At 51.0% G+C, this 20865-nt stretch overlaps 3 protein-coding genes across 3 annotated transcripts; 2 read left to right on the top strand and 1 right to left on the bottom strand.

Annotated features, from left to right (window-relative positions):
* Window positions 1-924: 924 nt before the first annotated feature.
* Window positions 925-4444, top strand: LOC109743257 (aspartyl protease family protein At5g10770-like). Its single transcript, XM_020302341.4, has 2 exons — window positions 925-1138; window positions 1443-4444. Exons 1-2 carry the CDS (start codon window positions 976-978, stop codon window positions 2639-2641), a joined length of 1362 nt encoding a protein of 453 aa, XP_020157930.1. The 5' UTR covers window positions 925-975; the 3' UTR covers window positions 2642-4444.
* Window positions 4445-16522: 12078 nt separating this feature from the next.
* Window positions 16523-16900, top strand: LOC141026116 (uncharacterized). The gene has a single exon (XM_073502089.1). The coding sequence runs from the start codon at window positions 16523-16525 to the stop codon at window positions 16898-16900; it is 378 nt and encodes a 125-aa protein (XP_073358190.1).
* A 522-nt stretch (window positions 16901-17422) lies between these two features.
* On the bottom strand, window positions 17423-19075 carry LOC109743255 (aspartyl protease family protein At5g10770-like). The gene has a single exon (XM_045229455.1). The coding sequence runs from the start codon at window positions 19057-19059 to the stop codon at window positions 17659-17661; it is 1401 nt and encodes a 466-aa protein (XP_045085390.1). The 5' UTR covers window positions 19060-19075; the 3' UTR covers window positions 17423-17658.
* Window positions 19076-20865: the final 1790 nt, after the last annotated feature.

Raw genomic sequence — 20865 nt, 5'->3', positions numbered from 1 at the left:
CCTTCGTCTCAAAAATTTTGTCCTACATTTATCTAGATATAAAAGTATCTAACACTAAAATATGATTAGATGTATCCTTATTTAAAAATATTTAAAACAAGAATTTTGAGACCAAGGGAGTAGAAAATTTTGAGGACGGAATATAGCAAGGCAGCGATCCGTTTTGACGCTCTATATGATACCATTGATTTTGTGCTATGTTTGGTTAAAGACAAGATAAATGGACAACGTACGTGTGGAGACTTGGTCCAGGACGTCGATCTACTAATTTACAGCATCGGATTGTGCCACTAAGATCTAAAATCCCATGTCAACCAACCCATCAATACCATCACAGATCAGCCTAGAAGGAAAACCATCTACTCACTCCGTCCGAAAATAAGTGTCTTAAGCTTAGTACAAATTTGTATTAGAGTTAGTATAAAATTGAGACACTTGTTTTGAGACGGAGGAAGTACTCCCTTCATTATAAAATACTTGTCGTAAAAATGGATAGGACAAGTATTTCAGGACGGTGGGAGTATTATTGAGCAAACACCTACGCGTTACTTACGCGGAGGAAGCAGTGTGACGAACAGGACAATCGTCCCAATAATCCTACACCTACGTAACTTTTACTGGACTGCCAAGGAATCTTCCAACAAATTCACCGTGACGGGGCCCATCCTCTCCCCTATTTCCAATCAAAAATTGCCAGGTGGTGCTCGTGCGTAAAACTTAGGTAGTACCTCAATCGTAGATGTAGCAATGCTGTAATCGTCCTATACGCATGCACATCCATTTGTCTCCCTATGTACGTACGCATGCATTGCTGTGCATGTACGTATGCTTTCCAAGTTGCCAATATATGTATCAGTGTCCTGCAAACTGCAAAGTCAGCTAGGAGGCCCGTTCCAAGTTGCCTGGCTGTGTCCCGGAGCTCTATATAAGCAAGGTGTGCAAGGATTGTAGAGATGCAACTAACCAGCTCCAACAATGGCCGGCTCTCAGAGGGAGAGAAGCAAGGACCGATCTGCTAAGAAGCTGTTGCTTCTCCTGCTGTGCGGCTACCATGCTGTGGTTGCTCGTGCATGGAATAATCCACATGGCTATAAGGTTGCCGCCATCGGCTCACGGAAGGCTGAAGCCGTCTGCTCAGGTACTGAATTCTACTCCTAGCTCATCTGAGACCAAGGATGAGACTAGGGCTCAGTCGACTAAAAACTTAATCAAATCTTAGTCAAATAATATAACATGTAACATGTAAGACAAAAAACTAAAAATAATAATTTGACATGAATATTAGAATAAGATCTCATGAATATAGAATGGATTGAGACATAACCAAGTATCAGTCGACTAAGATTTAGCAAGGCTATACATACTGAACATGCAGTTCGGGCTATAAGTACAATTGGCTGTCGTCAATCCTGTGCAGTTTTTACCGTTTGTTAATTTTGCAGTAACGCCATCGTCATCCAGTGGCGCTACAGTGCCGCTAAACCACCGGCATGGCCCGTGCTCGCCGGCGCCATCCGCAAAGGCGCCAACCATCCTGGAGCTGCTCCAGCATGACCAACTCCGAGCCAAGTACATCAAACAGAAGTTGTCTGGAACCGCCGGGCTCCAGCCGTTGGACCTTACCGTGCCGACCACCCTAGGGTCGGCCCTAAATACGCTGGAGTATGTGATCACCGTCGGCATCGGCTCCCCGGCGGTGACCCAGACCATGATGATCGACACCGGCAGCGACGTGTCGTGGGTGCGCTGCAACTCCACGGACGGGGTGACGCTCTTCGACCCCAGCAAGTCGACCACGTACGCCCCGTTCTCCTGCAGCTCCGCGGCGTGCGCGCAGCTCGGCACCCAAGGCAACAACTGCTCAAGCTCAGGGTGCCAGTACAGCGTCCAGTACTTCGATGGCTCGAACACCACCGGGACGTACGGCTCCGACACGCTGGCGCTGAGCGACGCCGACACCGTCACAGACTTCCACTTCGGTTGCAGCTACCACGAGGAGGAGATGGACGAGGAAAAATTCGACGGGCTCATGGGGCTCGGCGGCGACGTGCCGTCGCTCGTGTCGCAGACGGCGGCGACGTACGGCAAGTCCTTCTCGTACTGCCTCCCGCCGACAAATAGCACGTCCGGGTTTCTCACGTTCGGCGCGCCGAACGGGACGTCTGGCTTCGTGACGACGCCGATGCTCAGATACACACAGGCGCCGACATTCTACGGCGTGCTCCTCAAGGACATATCCGTGGGGGGAACGCCGCTCAGAATACAATCATCCGTTTTCTCCGGCGGTTCGGTGATGGACTCGGGCACTGTCATCACGTGGCTACCAAGGAGGGCGTACTCGGCGCTCTCGTCGGCGTTCAGGTCCGGCATGAGGCGGTACCCGCGGGCGGCGCCCGTCGGCATCCTGGATACCTGCTACGACTTCACCGGGCTAAGCAACGTCTCTGTCCCGACTGTCGAGCTGGTGTTCGACGGCGGCGCGGTCATGGACCTCGACTCTGACGGGATCATGATCGAACACTGCCTCGCGTTCGCTCCCACCAGCGACGAAAGCTTCATCGGCAACGTGCAGCAGCGGACGTTCGAGGTGCTGCACGACGTCGGCCAGGGCATTTTTGGCTTCCGGTCAGGCACGTGCTGATCGTTTTTGGCGACAGGCACGCGTGTTTGCCATGTAAGGGACACGAAGGCGAAGGGCTCGTTCGAATTTCGGGTGCAGAATAATGTTGGATTGATGCTTTCGATTGGCAGGGATCTTAGATTATACTAGGAACAAAAATATGTCCAATCCAAACAAAATTGAGTCACATCAGAGTGCGTCGAAACAAGCTCTAAGTGGCTCAAATTTGTCAACTACTAGTAGTTTGTTTGATTGCAATCGTTTTGTGACAGCACCATGATGCTATGTTTTGCGGATATCTATTTCAGTTTTGCTAAAACACATCTAGATGTGCCATAAGTATTGCACATCTAAGTCCTATGTCATTGATCTTACATTGAGATTCGTGTGGATATTTTCATTTTCTTTTTTCTTTTTCTCTTTATGCTTGATTCACTCACTTAGATGTGCAACAACTAGAGCACATCTAGATGTGCCTTAGACACACCTTATCTATTTCTGAGCTCGGCCTCGTCTGCATCGTGTGAACAATAAATATAAAAAAGATACTAAAATTTAAAAAAAAATTAAATTTTGTTTGGATGGAAGATATTTCGTGGCGTGAGGTCCGTGCCAAATTCCAGCTCGTTTGGACATCTGACTAGCTCTTAGCAATAGAAACAAAATCGGTCCAAACAGTACATGAACAGTATATCGTTTCACAAACCCTAATTTTGTCTTTTTTACTGAGAGCTATTCAGATGTCCAAACGAGCTGAATTTTGACACAGATCTCACGCACTCCATGAAAAAAAACAGATTTTTTTATATCCTCTTCTAGTTTATTTTTGTTTGCGGTTCATGGCGGGAGCAGATGTGTTAGGGAGCCAAATAGCCGTAAGCGAATAATTCGAAACAGTGCCCAGCCTCATCTGTACCCATGAATAGTAAAATAAAAATATAGCAGAAAAAACTAAAAAATCTGAAAAAAATTTGCATGCAAAATGCTTGAGTGTGCCAGGTGCTTTCGAAAATTCGTGGGTAAATGACATTTAGGAGCTCGCGCCAAAAAAGACAAAATCGGCTATGAACAGTGCATTTTATCAATCTTTCTCATATGCGTGAAATTTGTTTTGTTTTTTTGCACGAGCTCCTCGAATGTCGAAACTGCACCAAATTTGACATGGACATCACACATTCAACCATCTTGCACCATAAAGAAATTGGATTTTTAAATTATTTTTTACGATTTTAAACAGTTCTATTGTTCGTAGCGGGAGCATCTACAACTGGGTGCAGAATAGCCGATGTTTTGCTGCTCAAGTTTTTATTTGAAAGATAATAGGAGAGCTGGCATGATTCATTGTACAAAAGAGGCTGTACAGAGATATATGACCAGTTAATTAGAAGAAAACCGCGCTAAAACCAACGGGCGGCCACCTAGCTACACTAGGTCTAAGCACCACCACACCCATAATACGAACAAAACTAGGATACAAACAACTAAACCACACTCCACACTAGGACCGACGGTTGTGTCATCGCCCATCGCCCATCACACTCACAACCCAATGACTTCGACCTCGCCACAAAGGTGCCATCGGGGAGAGTAACTTGATCTACTACATAAGAAGCATACCTGCCAAGTCCGACAATCACTGCAATGGTGTCATCAGGGACAGAATTCAGAGCCGAAAGGGATCAAAATTGGGGCTCTCCTTTGTCGAAAGGGATGACAAACACTCGCAACCAGGCGAGGAGTCGAGGAAAGTGTGGTAACAAGCCTAGTGGATCTGTAATGATAAGTAGTCGAATCTAAGAAGAGGTCTTGTGATAATAAAAATAACTAGAGAAAAAGCGGTTCCACCAATACTCCTTCTGCGAGAAAGTGGTAGCTCTTAAGCCGTAACCAATAGGGAGGCGTGTCACCCGGCGGGACCGACACTACAACCGCGTAGCACACAAACATGGGCGACATGGTGCGGTTTGGTACAAAAACTCTCAAAGTGTAACGATGGAGTACACAAACTTGGAATCATGTGACAAAAAAGTCGTTGACCAATCAGAAGCGGCGGTTTGGCAGCCACGTCGGCTGTGTTTGCCTAGCTGGCGAAGCACTTGCAATCTTTCTAATACACCCCCGGTCTACGTGAATGAACCTGTGGTACTTAGCATTGTGCTCGAGGTAGCTCGGCTGGTGTCATTTACATTTTGCGATCTCGCCCTATCACTCGTCACTCCCTCTATATTTAGGACCTGTGCACGCGGGAACACACATTCCCCTCCTAACTCCTTGAAACACCTAAATCCCCAAATCACTTGGTGGTGGTTCATGCTTGTGCTCACCTCATCGTTGGATCTGCCCTCAGCATGTTCACCGCCACCTCTTCAAGCTTGAGCTGGCAGCCCCGGTCCCCCAACGATTTTCCTCGTGTAGTGCCCTGACTGTCGCACCGAGGTGAAGCTCCTCGTCTTGAGGACGGATTAGTATAGCTCTGTACCAAATCAACGACACTTAATAAGTTACAGAGTGAGTAGGTGGTTGGGGATTCTATGATGGAGAACAGAAGAATTAGTTTGCCCCCTTTAGGCTAGCCAGTCGGAGAGGAATTTTCTATATCATTCAATTATTGGGAGAAAAGAGTTCGCGGGTAGGCATGTAGGGGAAATAGGTAGTCTCTAGGTATATTTATGGAAATGAAGAGATTAGGCGTCCAAGAACATTAGCAATAGCACGTGCTTGGTCGGGTGGGACATGGATGGGGCAAATGTTGTTTTTGCAAAGTTGATGGAGAGACTTGTAGCGTTAGTGAAATCATGGAAGATGACCTTTAAACATGAGGCGACAGCGATGGATCTTGAGGCAAACATTAGGGTATCATCGACATACTAGAGCGTGATCGGGGTAGGTTTGTAAATATGTGATGGTGGAGGTGCAACAAGTTGTTGTTCTTGAGGTTTTCTATTGAAGTAGGTTTACAATGATGCTGAAGAGGTAGGGGCATCAGATCACCATGACTTTATCTTACGATTGATCATGCTACTTTGAACCCCATTGAGTAATGCATGTTTTGTCATGCAGAATGTTACGAATCTAGCAACAAAACTTGTTGGGGAAGCCTCTAAGTTCAAGGATGGTGGCAACTGAGGCCCAAGAGACGGAGGCCAAGGCATTACGGAAGTCTAGCTTTTATGGCCATGGTTAGAGCTTTTTTAGAGCGGCAAGAGACAATGAGATCGGTCGCGTAAACAAATTTTTCTACAATATTTCTACTGAAGATAAACCAGGTTTGGTCAGCATGGACCGGAAGAGGTATCATGAGTTTCAGTCTATTTGTGAGAAGTTTGGTTGCCGCTTCAATAGGGAAGTTTTGCAATGAAATCCGTCTTAATGTATTGGGAGTCCCAAGCCCAACATAGTATTTTTTGGGAAATAACACGATGAGTGCCCGGTTGACGTGCTCAGTATCTGAAGTGGTTGAGTGGAAGTCTTTGAAGAACTAGATAATCATGGGTTTGATGTGGTCCTAGATTTTTCGTAGATTCTTTGAAAAGCACTACTTAGTCTTGACCTCGATCGGGCTATGGAGCGCAAGAGATCGAGTGGAGTCACTGCATCTCCGTTGGTGGTTGTCAGAAGCTCTCTTGTGTCGATGTGTCCAGAGCCAGGCTGAGGAAGAAGGAACTCTGGCTGAAATACCCCCTGAAGATGTCTACTGTCTGCGAGAACACTTGCTGGACTAGGGAGAAAGGCCCACATGTCGGCCCTGAAGCTTGTTGAAGATGGCCTTGTGGTCAAGATTGCCCACATTGCTTTGTGATTATTGTCCTTCATTTTGTACTATAGGTAGTTGTAATGTGTTTTCTCTCTTTCATGTTAGAGACTTTCCTTTTATTTTCCTGTTTGTTTCGTTGTTTCCTGTTGAGTAGGCATTTCAGCGTATTCCTCTGCGAGCGTGTAATAAGAGCCTGAATTATGTTTGGTTTCCTTTCAATGAAATGGAGCCTAGGCTTTACGCTTTCCTCGAAAACAGGCTATGGAGTGAAAACCGGACCAGTAACAAGGACCCTCATTACCAGCAAACGTTCACTGGGTGGAATGAGATTTGTGAACAATTTTGATGGCAATTTGTGTTAACCGAGCTCCGAGTATGTCAATTTTAGTTAGCGAGCATGGAAACCTGGTTGTAGTTAGAGCAACTCCAACAGGCCGACCCAAACAGACGGCGCTTTTGTCCGCTTTTTGTCCGTTTGGGTTAGCCGCCCGCCCGGCGTCCGCCCTCTTTTAGATTTGGGTCGGCAGTGCGCCCAACGCGCCGATCCATTTCATGACCGCGCGCGCATAGATCATGCCAGCGGCCATGTCGTCACCCTGATTTTGGCGCTCCAGCGCGCGGGAAAGGTCCGCGCGCGCGGGAAAATCGGCCTAGCGCGCTGGTTTTGGCGCTTCAGCGCGCGGGAAAGGTTCGCGCGCTGGTTTTGGCGCGCCGCGGCCGGCGCTCGTTATTAAGAAGACGCTCCCTCCACACTCTGTCCGCTGCCCACTCGTCTTGCCCCCTCTCACTAGCCTCGCCGCCTCTGCGCCACCATGTCGATGCGCCGTCTGGGCGCTTTGGATTTTCGCGGAGTCCGCAAGTGCCGCTCTGGCGCCTTCTCCTCGGAGATTTGGTTTGGTGAGAAACGCCTCATTCTCGGCACCTTCGACACCGCAGAGGAGGCGGCCTGCGCGCACGATGCGGCGGCGTGGCGCCCGAGGGAGTCCTGGATTAGGGGGTCCCCGGGCGTCCGGGCTATGTGACGTGGGCCGGACTAATGGGCCGTGAAGATACAAGACGGAAGGCTTTCCCCCATGTCCGGATGGGACTCCCCTTTGCGTGGATGGCAAACTTGGCGTTCGGATATGAAGATTCCTTTCTCTGTAAACCGACTCTGTACAACCCTAGGCCCCTCCGGTGTCTATATAAACCGAAGGGTTTAGTCCGTAGAGGCAATCATAATCATACATGCTAGACATCTAGGGTTTGGCCATTACGATCTCGAGGTAGATCAACTCTTGTAACCCCTATACTCATCAAAGTCAATCAAGCAGGAAGTAGGGTATTAGTCCCATTAAGAGGGCCCGAACCTGGGTAAACATCGTGTCCCTGTCTGCTGTTACCTTCGATCCTTAGACGCACAGTTCGGGACCCCCTACCCGAGATCTGCCGGTTTTGACACCGACATTGGTGCTTTCATTTAGAGTTCCTCTGTGTTGTCGACTGAAGGATCGATGGCTCGCAACGATGCTGTTCCAGAGGAGATTTTCCTCCCCGGCCAGATCTTTGTGTTCGGCAGCTTCGCACTGCGTGCCAATTCGATTGGCCACCTTGAGCAGATCGACAGCTACGCTCCTAGTCATCAGATCAGTTTTGGGAACCTAAACTATGTCGCCAATATCCGAGGAGATTTGATCTTCGAAGGATTTGCGGCGCCGATCGCCGCTCTGGCCTTAGATCCAGTGCAGGCTATCAGGTCCGAAGACGGGAGTCTAGAGCCCGCCGGACTCTCTGCGATTATGGAACTTGCTACCGGAGATCCGGAGGGGACGACGTCATGGGCTAGCCCGAAGACAAACCGAACACCCCTTGTCATTGAAGCACCGGACACTCCACCGGACGCCAAGTCCAAACTTTCAAGGTCCACGTCGAGCGGGCGCGGCCAGGCGGCCCTCACCCCGGCCAGCCCGGCGGACTCTCGCTCCTCTGTCCAAAACTCACTCCTAAACGAGGCTTTGGACTTAATGCGATCCCTCGCCATTACCGAGGAATCGTCTCCGAACTATGCCCAGCCAAGACTAGGGGCTGAGAGCGGGGAATTCGTCCCACCCACCACCCACTTCATAGCCACTGTCGAGATTTAACCGACATGCTCGATTACGCCTCCGAAGACATCGACGGTATGGACGACGATGCCGGAGATGAGCAGGCCCAAATCCCGCCATTCACCGGACGCTGGACGGCCACTTCCTCATTCGATGTGTACATGGTGGACACACCTAAAGAAGGCGACACCGATGATGGGAAGGACCCAGTCGAGGACGAACCTCCTGAGATACCACCGAAGCGTCGACGTCAGCGGCGCCGTGGAAAAGATAGAAATACCGGCACCGGAGACAATAATACTCCAAAGAACGCCGAAGACCAAGAAGCCCCCATCGAACCAACATCCTAACATGATGATCTGGAGGACGGGCAAGTTGACCCTGACGAGCAAGTAGGGAATGAGGACTCGGAGGATAGCAACTATCTACCACTCTCCGAAGACGACGTGAGCCTCGGCGACGAGGATTTCATCATGCCAGAGGAATCCCTTGAACAAGAGCGCTTTAAGTGCCGGCTAATAGCCACTGAAAGAAGCCTGAAAAAGAAGCAGCAGCAGCTTCAAGCTGATCAAGATCTGCTCAATGACAGATGGACCAATGTCCTGGTAGCCGAGGAATACGGCCTCGAACACCCAACTAAGAGTTACCCGAAGCGCAAGCTGCTACCCCAATTCGACGATGAGGCACTGGAGCCCACACCACCAGCATGTAATGCTGCTGACGGACATGACCGACCACCACGTGGCCGGGACAGAACGACAACTCAAGCCGAACACCAGCCCGCACCACCTCGCCGTAAAGGCAGAGAAACAACAGCTCGGGGATACACCTATGACCTACGACAAGACCTGGAAAATAGAGCCGGTCAGACCAGATCAATCTACGGATCACGGGGGCGTGCCCCAGCGCGAGAAGACGACTATCAAGCCTGGCGCGACAAGCATAACTACGCCCGGGCCGAAAACCGCATACAGACTTCATCCGAACTGCGTCGTGACGCGGCTTGATACAGAGGCGCCGCACACCCCCTATGCTTCACCAATGAGGTTATGGAACACCAGTTCCTAGAAGGGTTTAAACCCGTGAACATAGAATCGTACGATGGCACAATAGATCCCGCAGTATGGATCGAAGATTTTCTTCTCCACATTCACATGGCTCGCGGTGATGATCTACATGCCATCAAATACCTTGCACTAAAACTTAAGGGACCAGCTCGGCACTGGTTAAACAGCCTCCCAGAAAACTCTATCGGAAGCTGGGAAGACTTGGAAGACGCCTTTAGAGACAACTTCCAAGGCACCTATATCCGGCCTCCGGACGCCGATGACCTCAGTCACATAGTCGAGCAGCCCGGAGAGTCGGCCAGGAAATTCTGGACCAGGTTCTTAATAAAAAAGAACCAGATCGTCGACTATCTGGACACCGAAGCCCTAGCGGCCTTTAAACATAGCATCCGTGACGAATGGCTCGCCCGACACCTCGGCCAAGAAAAGCGGAAGTCCACGATAGCCCTTACAGCACTCATGACCCGCTTTTGCGCGGGCGAAGATAGCTGGCTAGCTCGTAGCAGTAACAGTACCAGCGACCCTGGCACTTTCGAAGTCAGAAACGGCAATGGCAGGCCCCGACGCAAGAAACACAAGCATCAAAGCAGCAATGACAATACCGAAGATACGGCGGTCAACGCCGGATTCTGTGGCTCCAAATCCGATCAGCGGAAGAAGCCATTCAAAAGAAACAAAGATGGTTCATCTAGCTTGGACCGAATACTTGATCGACCTTGCCAGATTCACGGCACCCCCGACAAGCCTGCCAATCATACCAACAAAAGTTGTTGGGTCTTTAAACAGGCCGGTAAGTTAAACAACGAACATAAGGAGAAAGGGTCGCCCAGTGAGGACGACGACGAGGAGCCTCGTCCACTGAACACAGGGGGACAGAAGAAATTTCCCCCCGAAGTCAAAATGGTGAATATGATATACGTTACTCACATCCCCAAGCGGGAGCGCAAGCGCGCGCTAAGGGACGTCTATGCGATAGAGCCAGTCGCCCCAAAATTGAACCCATGGTCAGCTTGTCCGATCACTTTCGACCGCACAGACCATCCGACCAGCATCCGTCACGGAGGTTCGGCCGCACTGGTCCTCGACCCAATTATTGATGGATCCCACCTTATGCGAGTCCTAATGGACGGCGGCAGCAGCCTTAACCTTCTCTATCAGGACTCAGTCCGCAAGATGGGTATTGATCCGTCAAGAATCAAGCCCACCAAGATTAACTTTAAAGGAGTAATACCTGGTGTAGAGGCCCGCTGCACGGGCTCAATCACATTGGAGGTCGTCTTTGGTTCGCCGGACAACTTCCGAAGCGAAGACTTGATCTTCGAGATCATCCCTTTCCGCAGTGGCTACCACACACTGCTCGGACGAACCGCTTTCGCTCGCTTCAATGCGATCCCACACTATGCCTATCTCAAACTCAAGATGCCCAGACCACGCGGTATCATAACAGTAAACGGAAACATGGAACGCTCCCTCCGCACTGAGGAGCACACCGCGGCCCTGGCAGCGGAGGTACAAGGCGGCCTTATCAAGACAGCTATTACATCGGCGGCCAAGCCCCCGGACACTATCAAACGAGTCCGGACTACCCTGCAGCACGACAGTCCAGCTCGTCAGGAGCTCGATTAACAATTCGGCCTCCGTCTCAGCCCCAACCGAATTGCGACATATGTACCACGCGTACATAACTACGCACTAAAGATACCATGGGCAAAGATGGAGGCATAATAAAGATAAAGTCCACAATATGGCTAGACCCTATCCGGACCCTCATATTTCCTTTTTCTCTTATTTTTATTTTTTCAGGTTCCTTGCAACCCACATGACCTTTCGACGGTACCAAGGGCCCTTTTCTAGGCCCATCATGAAAACCCGCTCGTTGATCCTTTTGAAGGATAACACGCCAAGGAGAAAAGCAGCATAGACGCGTGGTAGAGTACCTAAAAGGTCTTTAAAGATCACCTCGTCCATTTTCAGGACCCGTACACAGCTTTTCCTTGTGCTCGGCATGTAAAATAGCCTTGTTGCTTATCGCATTATTTGTACAAATACGTTTTAACGTATCAATCAGACTATAATGGAAACAGTTTCTAGCCCAACCTATACGCCCCTGGCTTATTTCTTAATCTGAACTTCCCTATTTCTTCCGTCCGATTGACATGCACACCTCGGTACGACTTAAATCGCCAGGGGCTCTATTGAGCCACGTGCATTTCTTAAACATAAAATAAGTCCGAACACTTGTATAGTACAATTCGGCGTCCCGAATATAGCATGATATGCATCGGCTTCGAATCATGTCTTTGGTCAATAGTTGAGTTGCCCGAATCCTGTGGTTACTACCTTACGTTCCGCTTGTTCGGCTAAGATAGTAAAGGGAGAACTATTGCGATTGTGTTTCTGGTTCATCCGGACAAACACCTTAGTAGAGAAAGCCGAAAACTGACTGTCATGATGCGGCGAGAGCTGGTCAGCTATTCGGTGACTAAGTATAAATCTTCTGCGATTTTTTCCGCATCGCGCGACAGACCGGCCTTCATCCGGTCGGGCATTTACAACACCCGAGTTCGGATAATCGAATAATACTAGGGGTTGCGCCCACACTCCAATTGTCAAACTCCTATGGCTAAGTGAGAGTGATAAAGCCACATAGTCCGATTGCCTAGTTTGCCGCACTAACACCTCCTTCAAGGACCAAGTCGCTGGGTCAAGTGTGTTTAGATGCTATCTCGAACACCCTCATACTACCTACGTAGGGGCTGAAGCCGATGACTGGCCAACTCTCAGATACCATAAACGGTAGCACAGGAGGAAAAGAATTCGAGGTAAAACAAGCAACATATTATACATAAGCCTTGTTTCATAATACAAAGTTCGGGCAGCACGGATACATTCATTCAAAAATAATGTCCTTCGAACACTGGCCCTCTAGAATGCGGGATCCTTCCAACACATCATCAAAATACCGCTCCGGCGTGTGGTGCTCCTTGCCTGCGGGCGGTCCCTTGGTTGCAAGCTTGACGGCATTCATCTTCGCCCACTACACCTTGGCACGGGCGAAGGCCATCCGGGCACCTTCGATGCAGACCGACCGCTTTATGGCATCAAGCCGGGGGTAGGCACTGACTAGCCGCTTCACGAGACCGAAATAGCTGCTGGGTATGGGTTCAGCTGGCCAAAGACGGACTATAACATCCTTCATGGCCAATTCGGCCACCCTATGCAGTTCGGTCAGCTGTTTCAGCTGATCACTGGAGGGTACTGGATGCTCTGGCGCAAGGTACTGCGACCAGAACATCTTCTCCGTTGAGCTCCCCTCTTCGGCTCGGAAGAACTCTGCAGCATCAGCAATACTCCGGGGTAGATCCACAAACGCTCCTGGAGAACTCCAAACGCGGGTCAGTAAGATGTACTTTCTTCTTACAAATTTTCTTTGCATATTAAAGACATTACACGCCGCGATCTGCTTAGCCTCTTGGATCTCCCGGCGGGCGCCTTGGGCTTCAACTCGGGCCTCCTGTGCACTTTGGAGGGCCTTAGCGAGTTCGGAATTTTGATCCGAAATCTTGCGCTCTAAGGACTCACATTTGCTTATAGCATCCTTGAGCTCTTGCTGGACTTCTTCCACCCTTGATTCATGTTTCAGGCGGGCGGCTCGTTCCTCATCCGCCTCCTTCTTGGCTTCGGCTAGCGCACTCTTGAGGGTCTCGACCTCACACGCGTCAGCTATGAGCATAATCATAAAACTCATTCAGATAACAAATCAGAGCTGGTATCTTTTCAGATGTGTTTCGGTATCACATACCTTGCTTTGCCTCTAACTTCTCCCTCAGCTCGGACGCTTCGGCGGCATGGGAAGCTGACGCCTGCATCGCAGCCTGTTTGTTCAAATAGATATGTATGTTAATTTCCTGCGCGGGTTATTAGAACCTCTGTTCGTCCTTTCTTTGCGAACACTGAACATAGTCTCAGGGGCTACTATCTACACAGGCATTCCTCTTCTATAGCCAAAAGGCACTATATCACATACCTCAAAGCCTCTCAGAAGGCTAATGTAGGCCTCGTTCAATCCGCTTTTAGCAGACCGAACCTTTTCAACCACCGTACCCATAAGGGTACGATGTTCTCCCACAATGGCGGCACTCTAAAGCGCTCCCACCAGTGTCCGGCGCCTCCGGATTGACAGAGGTCGCCGGTGGAGTGGGCGTGCCCCCTTCTTTTGAAGGAGGCTGCTCATCCGACTCCGGAGCCGTGTGGGTCTCCGGAATGACATTTGGTTGGGGGCCAAATTGGACATGGCCCCTGTCTCCAGTCTCCCTGGGGGTCGGTTCCCCCGTGTTCTCGGCAGCAAGGTATCACCCTTTGGCGCCGTCTTGGCGGCTTCCCGCACCTCCTCCTGACCTGGAAGGGTCCTTCAGGACAACACCTCGGTGTTATCTGTAGCAGGAGGGGGGAGGCTGGCGGAGGAGACTCGCTCTCCATCATGTTCGGACCCAGCGAATTCCCAGAAGATGAGGATCGCTGGGGGAGGTTACGAGCCGGACTACGGCACGCAATTCAACGTGTTAAAACCACAAGGCAAAAAACTGGATATATGCACAGTACCTTTGAATACTTACGATCCGGCCAGGGGCTTCGGCCTGGGGCGCCACTCGTGGATGTCATCGGTGTCCGTCTCGGAATCATCCGTAAGGGAGATTCTCCCTTTCTTGGGCGCCTCCGTATCTAGATCCATGGAAGCCGCCCTCTTCTTCTTTCCCCCCTTAATGGGGGAATTGCTCTCTTCCTTCTCCTCTTCATCTTCGTCATGAGAGGAGAGAGTTTCGGTGTCTTCGGACACTACGTCCGAAGCGCCTTTACGGCGGAGGCCACCCTTGGCCTCCTTGCTCTTCTTCTTGGCCTTCTTTTCCGGCGCCTGATACGGCGCCGGGACTACTATCCTCGTCAACAGATGAATGGCTGGCTCTTCGGGTAGCGGAGCCGGACAGTGAGTCCGCTCCGCCTTCTTCGTCCAGCCCTGTGGAAGAATGGGGAGCTTAGTATGCTCCTTGGACTTACGAAATAAGGTCATCAGAAAACTTATGGGAGTCACTGCGTGAGTGCAGTCGAAGCCGATGTCTTCGGTCGTTTTCGGCCATGTTTTTTGGATCTTGAAAAGCAGCTTCCACATGTCTTCGTGCTTCATGCCGAAGAACCGCTGCAGGGTCCGGGGACCGGCCGGGTCGAACTCCCACATATACCGAGTCTGGCGTTGGCAGGGGAGAATCCGGCGAAAGAGCATCACCTGGATCACGCTGGCAAGACTGGTATTCTTGTCTACCATACTCTGGACGCGCTTCTGCAGCGTCATCACCTCGTCGGACGACGCCCAGTCCAAGCCCTTGTTGAGCCAGGATGTCAGCCGCATTGGAGGCCCGGACTTGAACTCGGAGGGAGCAGTCCATGTGGAGTCACGAGGTTCCGTGACATAGAACCACTGCTGCTGCCATCCCTTCACGGTCTCCACGAAGGTACCCTTGGGCCAAGTGACGTTGGGAAGCTTGCTCACCATGGCGCCTCCGCACTCCACGTGTTGGCCATCCACCACTTTCGGCTTCACATTGAAGACCTTGAGCCATAAGCCGAAGTGCGGGGGAATGCGGAGGAATGCCTCGCATACGACGACGAACGCCGAAATATTGAGGAAGGAATTCGGGGCTAGATCATGGAAATCTAGCCCGTAGAAAAACATGAGACCGCGGACGAAAGGATGCAGGGGAAATCCTAGTCCGCGAAGGAAATGGGGGATGAATACTACCCTCTCATTGAGCTCTGGAGTGGGGACGATATGATTTTTGGCAGGAAGCCGGTGGGCGATTTCCTTGGCCAGGTACCCCGCTTCCCGGAGCTCCTGGATGTTCCTCTCTGTGATGGAGGAGGCCATCCATTTTCCCTGCGCTCTAGATCCGGACATGGCTGGAGTTTTGCGGGGGACGGAAAGGATTGAAGCTTGGGCGCTGGAGCTCGAGGGCGGATGGGCTGAGGAAGAAGAAGGCGTGGGGTAAAAGGGGGGATCCTTATCTCCTTATAAAGGCATTGAATATCAAGCGTCCCCCCACAAGCCTTAAAACTCGCCTATTCCCAAGGGGTCGTGCGAGCGGCACGGTTGGATTTCCCAAGCCCGTGTTGATGAGAATCCCGTAATAAGGGGACACGATCTCTGCTTTGACAAGACGTGTCACCGGAGGCTGCGTCTCGAAACGCGAAACGGGAGATTGAAAAAGATTCAAAATAATGAAAAGGCCAGACGTAACGTCTCGCCAGAAAAACTGTCAATAAAGACATATCATGTTTTTTGATTAAGTATTATGCCCTTGTGGTAGTGGCTTGTAATTGTTAAACAGAGCCGGATATAGTTCTTGTTGATCAACTACCTTGAAGTATTCGGAGGAGGAATCCGCCTTGCAATGCCGAAGACAGTCTGCGCGCCGGACATATCGTCATTCAAGCCTGGTTCAGGGGCTACTGAGGGAGTCCTGGATTAGGGGGTCCCCGGGCGTCCGGGCTATGTGACGTGAGCCGGACTGATGGGACGTGAAGATACAAGACGGAAGGCTTTCCCCCGTGTCTGGATGGGACTCTCCTTTGCGTGGATGGCAATCTTAGCGTTCGGATATGAAGATTCCTTTCTCTGTAAACCGACTCTGTACAACCCTAGGCCCCACTGGTGTCTATATAAACCGGAGGGTTTAGTCTGTAGAGGCAATCATAATCATACATGCTAGACATCTAGGGTTTGGCCATTACGATCTCGAGGTAGATCAACTCTTGTAATCCCTATACTCATCAAAGTCAATCAAGCAGGAAGTATGGTATTACCTCCATTAAGAGGGCCCAAACCTAGGTAAACATTGTGTCCCTGTCTCCTGTTACCTTCGATCCTTAGATGCACAGTTCGGGACCCCTACCTGAGATCTGTCGGTTTTGACACCGACAGCGCCTCCTGAGGCCTCGTCGGGAGATGAATTTTCCCGACGTGTCGAGCCAGCGGGCGCAGGATCTCGCGCCTCTCCCACGGCTTTTCACGGACAAGGATCGTCGTGACCACCGGAGGCAGCCGCGTCTCCTTGCCATCGCCGAGATGGACGTGGAAGCCATGGTGTTGTGGTGCGAACGCTTCCCGCAAGACATCGTCGACGAGCACCAGTTCTACAAGCAAAGGAGGACGGAGCAAGCCGCCTATCGGGAGGACAAGCGTGCGCGGAAGCAGGCCGCTCAATTGAAAATGAAGCTAGGAGAAGCGTCCTCCTGGGACTTCCAGGACGAGCGGTATGCTGACGCCTACATTCAGACGTCGGAGGAGAACATTACCGAGTCGGAGTCGGAAAACGACGAGTAGTTGATCTTTTCTTTTAATAGTCTATGCTATGAACTATCTATGTATCCATATTATCCGGCCACCCCCGGCGAGTAGTTCATCTTTTCTTTTAACAGTTGATCCTTGGTACTATCTATGTTGAACTGGCCGGCGGCCGACGAAGGAGGCGGGCGAGGGTGCGCTGTTGGATGGGGAGAGGGCAATGTGCCACCGACCAGCGGGCCCGGGGAGGGGAGAGGGCGCGCACGTGTCCTTCTCGTGTCCGCGCCGACGCAAATCCGGCTCAAAAATGAGCCAGGAATGGGTCGCCCGCGGACGAAAAGCGGACGCGCGTCCGTTTGGGTCGGCGTGTTGGGCCGCCTTTTGTGTCCGCGCCAACCCAAACGGACGGCGGCGGACGAAATGGGTCGCTCCATTGGAGTTGCTCTTATGTTTTTCACCAAAAAATGGTTATGCTTGTGAATAGATGTTCAGTTAGTGGAAAAGAAAGTTTACGTAGGTTACGTAACAACCTTACGTAGGTCTAGCATTTTTGTAGCTGAAATTACAAACAAACTTAACCAGCAAAACATACAGCATCGATCATATGTTGCTGTCACAAAACATCCCAAAACGTAGTAGACAAATTTAGCCCAGCTAAAGGGTTTTTGAGTTTATAAAACTCAAAAGCCAGGTCAATCCAAAGTCAACTATTATTCCTCTGAACGAGTTTGATCTTCCTGCCCCTTACCGCACAATTCACAATCACAAACGAAGAAGTAGTCACCGGAAATGAATCATCAGCATGCGCCTGGCCGGAACCCAACGACGCTCTGGCCGACGTTGAGCAACACCTCGAGCGTCCGCTGCTGCACGTTGCCGATGACGCTGGGGATGCCGCTGGGGTTGGTGCTGGCAGCGAACGCGAGGCAGTTGCCGATGACGACCCCACTACGGTCGAGGTTGACGACCGCGCCGCCGTCGAACACCAGCGCGACGTCCGGCACTGTGATGCTGTCCAGCTCCAGCCCTGTGAAGTCGAAGCACGTGTCCAGTATGCTCCTGGCCGGCATCGTCTTGTACTGCGTCATGCTGGCCTTGAACGCCGTCTTGAGCGCCGTGTACGCCGCCGGCGGCAGCCGCGTAATGTACGCGCCGGAGCTCACCAACGACCCGGCGGCGAAGGCGGAAGGCGGTATGTTGAGCTGCGTCCCGTTCACGACTATGTCCTGCAGGAGCACGCCATGGAACGTCGGCACCTGTTCCCATCTGATCATCGGCGTCGAGAGGAAGCCCGACGTGTCGTTCGGCCCGCCGAGCGTGAGAAATCCAGACGTGGCATTGGTCGGCGGGAGGCAGTATGAGTAGGCCTTGCCGTAGGTCGCCTCCGTCTGCGACACGAGCGACTGCACGTCGCCGCCGAGCCCCATGAGCCCGTCCATGCTGTCCTCCACCTCCGCCTCGTCCTGCCTGCAACCGAACTGGAAGTTCTCGACCGTGTCGGAGGAGCTCAGCATCAGCGTGTCGGAGCCGTACGTCCCGGTGTTGTTCGGCTGGTTAGTGTACTCGATAACGTACTGGCACGTTGAGTTGGAGCAGCCGTTGCCCTTGTTGCCGAGCTGCGTGCACTCCGCGGCGCTGCAGGAGAAGGGGGCGTAGGTGGTCGACTTGCTGGGGTCGAAGAGCGTCGACCCGGTCGGGGAGCGGCAGTGCACCCACGACACGTCGCCGCTGGTGTCGATCATCATGGTCTGGGTCACGACAGGGGAGCCGATGCCGACGGTGATCACGTACTGCAGCGTGCCCAGGGCGAGTCCCAGATCGGCCGGCACGGTGAGATCCAATGGCTGGAGCCCGTCGGTCCCAGAGAACTTCCGTCGCACGTACTTGGCCCGGAGCTGGTCGGCGCGGAGAAGCTCCGCCATGGTCGGCTCCACCGTGGACGGCGCCGGCGAGCACGGGCCATACCGGTGGTTTAGCGGCACCGTGGGTCCACTGGACGACGACGGAGTCGCTATAAAATTTACAGACGAAATGAAACGGCGATCATCACAACTGTACTGGACAGATGGTGTGATGTACGTACCTGGTTGCTCGGCGCAGACGGCTTCAGCACGAGCAGCGGCAGAATAGTAGCAGAACAGCAGGAGAAGCAGCTGCTGCGAAACAGATGACATGGCTGTCATCAATCCTTGCTTCATTGCTTCTCTCTCAGAGCCAATGCTGAATTGAATTGAACTGGTTAATCGCAGCTCTAAATTCCTTAGCTTATATAGATAGATGGGAGCTCTGGATCAACGCCGCCTGGAACGGGCATGGCAGTTGACTCTGCACATATGTATGGCAACTTGGCAAGTGTACGAACTGGCACTTGAATGCAGGGTGGATTATCCAGTTCGTGATGCTGCGGCATATACGTAGGTATTGCTCAGTAATGGGTTGTTTTTCTCTTCTACGCTGATCTGCGATGGTATTGAGTGGTTCGTTGACATGAGATTTTTGGATTTTTCTGGCACAATCTGATGCCTTACGTGAATTGTTATTAGTGGATCGACCTGGACCAAGTCCATACGTTGTCCATGGGGAGACGATTCATGGATTTAGTCTTTAACCAAACATGACAAAGAGGATCTCGCTTATACCTTCACATCTTGCAATTAATATTATTTCTTGAATTCTTCTCTAAACTATATATGCACCTTGTTTACCCCTTTTGTCTTGTTGATGAGATGCGTTTTGGACCTCTCTAAACTATGAACCTTGTTTACCCCTCCTTTATTAATAAGATGAGCCAAATCTTTTCCGTTTGTTTTGAAGAAAATAGAAAAGCATGAATTCTTCTCAGAACTTGTTCATGGATGTCTTTTGACATGCCCCCGCATCATGCTATTAATTCTATTTCTTGAATTCTCCTCAGAGCATTTGATAGGCACATATGGCAGCAAAAATGCTTTGGTCAAAACACTAAACAACACAGGCCAGAACCTGTTCAACATGCCTGTTCGTTGTCGCTATTTCAATTTTGGACGGAATGAAGTCCCAAAATCTGTGTTTTGAACATCTTGGCGCCATAGCCACCTCCGAGTCGCCCCGGACAGCCTTGAACTTTGAAGGCAGGAGCGGACCCAACCCAAAAAGACAAATGGAGGCTCAAAGTCAGCGGGGACACAGATGTTTCAATTAATAAACCATTGGATCTCAAAGCTGCAACATTAGATATCGAGTTGGGGCCTAGGCTCCCACTCGGCCCAACGTAGATCGCTTCACAGGCTGCCTAGTACCTGGCTTCCTACTCCGCCATCTCCTTCTTGAAGGCCACTTGCCTGGCTTTCTCAGCTGGCGGCAGCGACTTTCACAGACAAATATTGTACTAGCCCCAAAACCACTCCAAAATTGGGGGGTCCGGCACAACCTCGTCCGGCGGTGCGTAGGGGTCCTCCTCGTCGCTACTCTACGACTGAGCGTCCTCGGGGGGCTGCGCCTCCTCGTCGGCGCGTGGGTAGATTGGCGGCGCCATGGCAGAGATTTGAGAGAGAGAGAGGGCGAGCGAGGGGAGGATGTAGATGAGAATGCAGTCGGGACGACGTGATCAAGGTAGTATTTATTGGCGGCCGGAATCTAGATCGACGGGAACAGTACACACGGCGGTCGCCGGAATTTACGAGTGCTGTAGTTTGAAGTACACACAATTTCTGCAGCAAAAGCCGTGTGTGAACTTAATAGCTGACGGTTTCCAATACTGAACCGTGTCTGATTAATGACCCGCGCCACTCACCTTCCAAACCTCGAGGCGCAAAATAGAGTGCCAATCATGTGGGCCCGGTTGTCTTGCCAGATCTTCACATTTTCTTTCTTGAACACCGAATATTTACATCGTCTAGTCATTTTTGGAATTTAAATTCCATGGCACTCCATGCATGTGTCCAATCTGTGACATCAATATCTTTGAAAATTCTTTCTAATTTACTGCACATGGAATTAACTCGCACACAAGTACACATTTTTTA

Source organism: Aegilops tauschii, chromosome 6, assembly GCF_002575655.3.
Source record: "Aegilops tauschii subsp. strangulata cultivar AL8/78 chromosome 6, Aet v6.0, whole genome shotgun sequence".
In the NCBI taxonomy this organism is placed as follows: domain Eukaryota; kingdom Viridiplantae; phylum Streptophyta; class Magnoliopsida; order Poales; family Poaceae; genus Aegilops; species Aegilops tauschii.
Note: the sequence above shows the minus strand (reverse complement) of the source record. Positions and strands in the feature narration are given on the sequence as shown.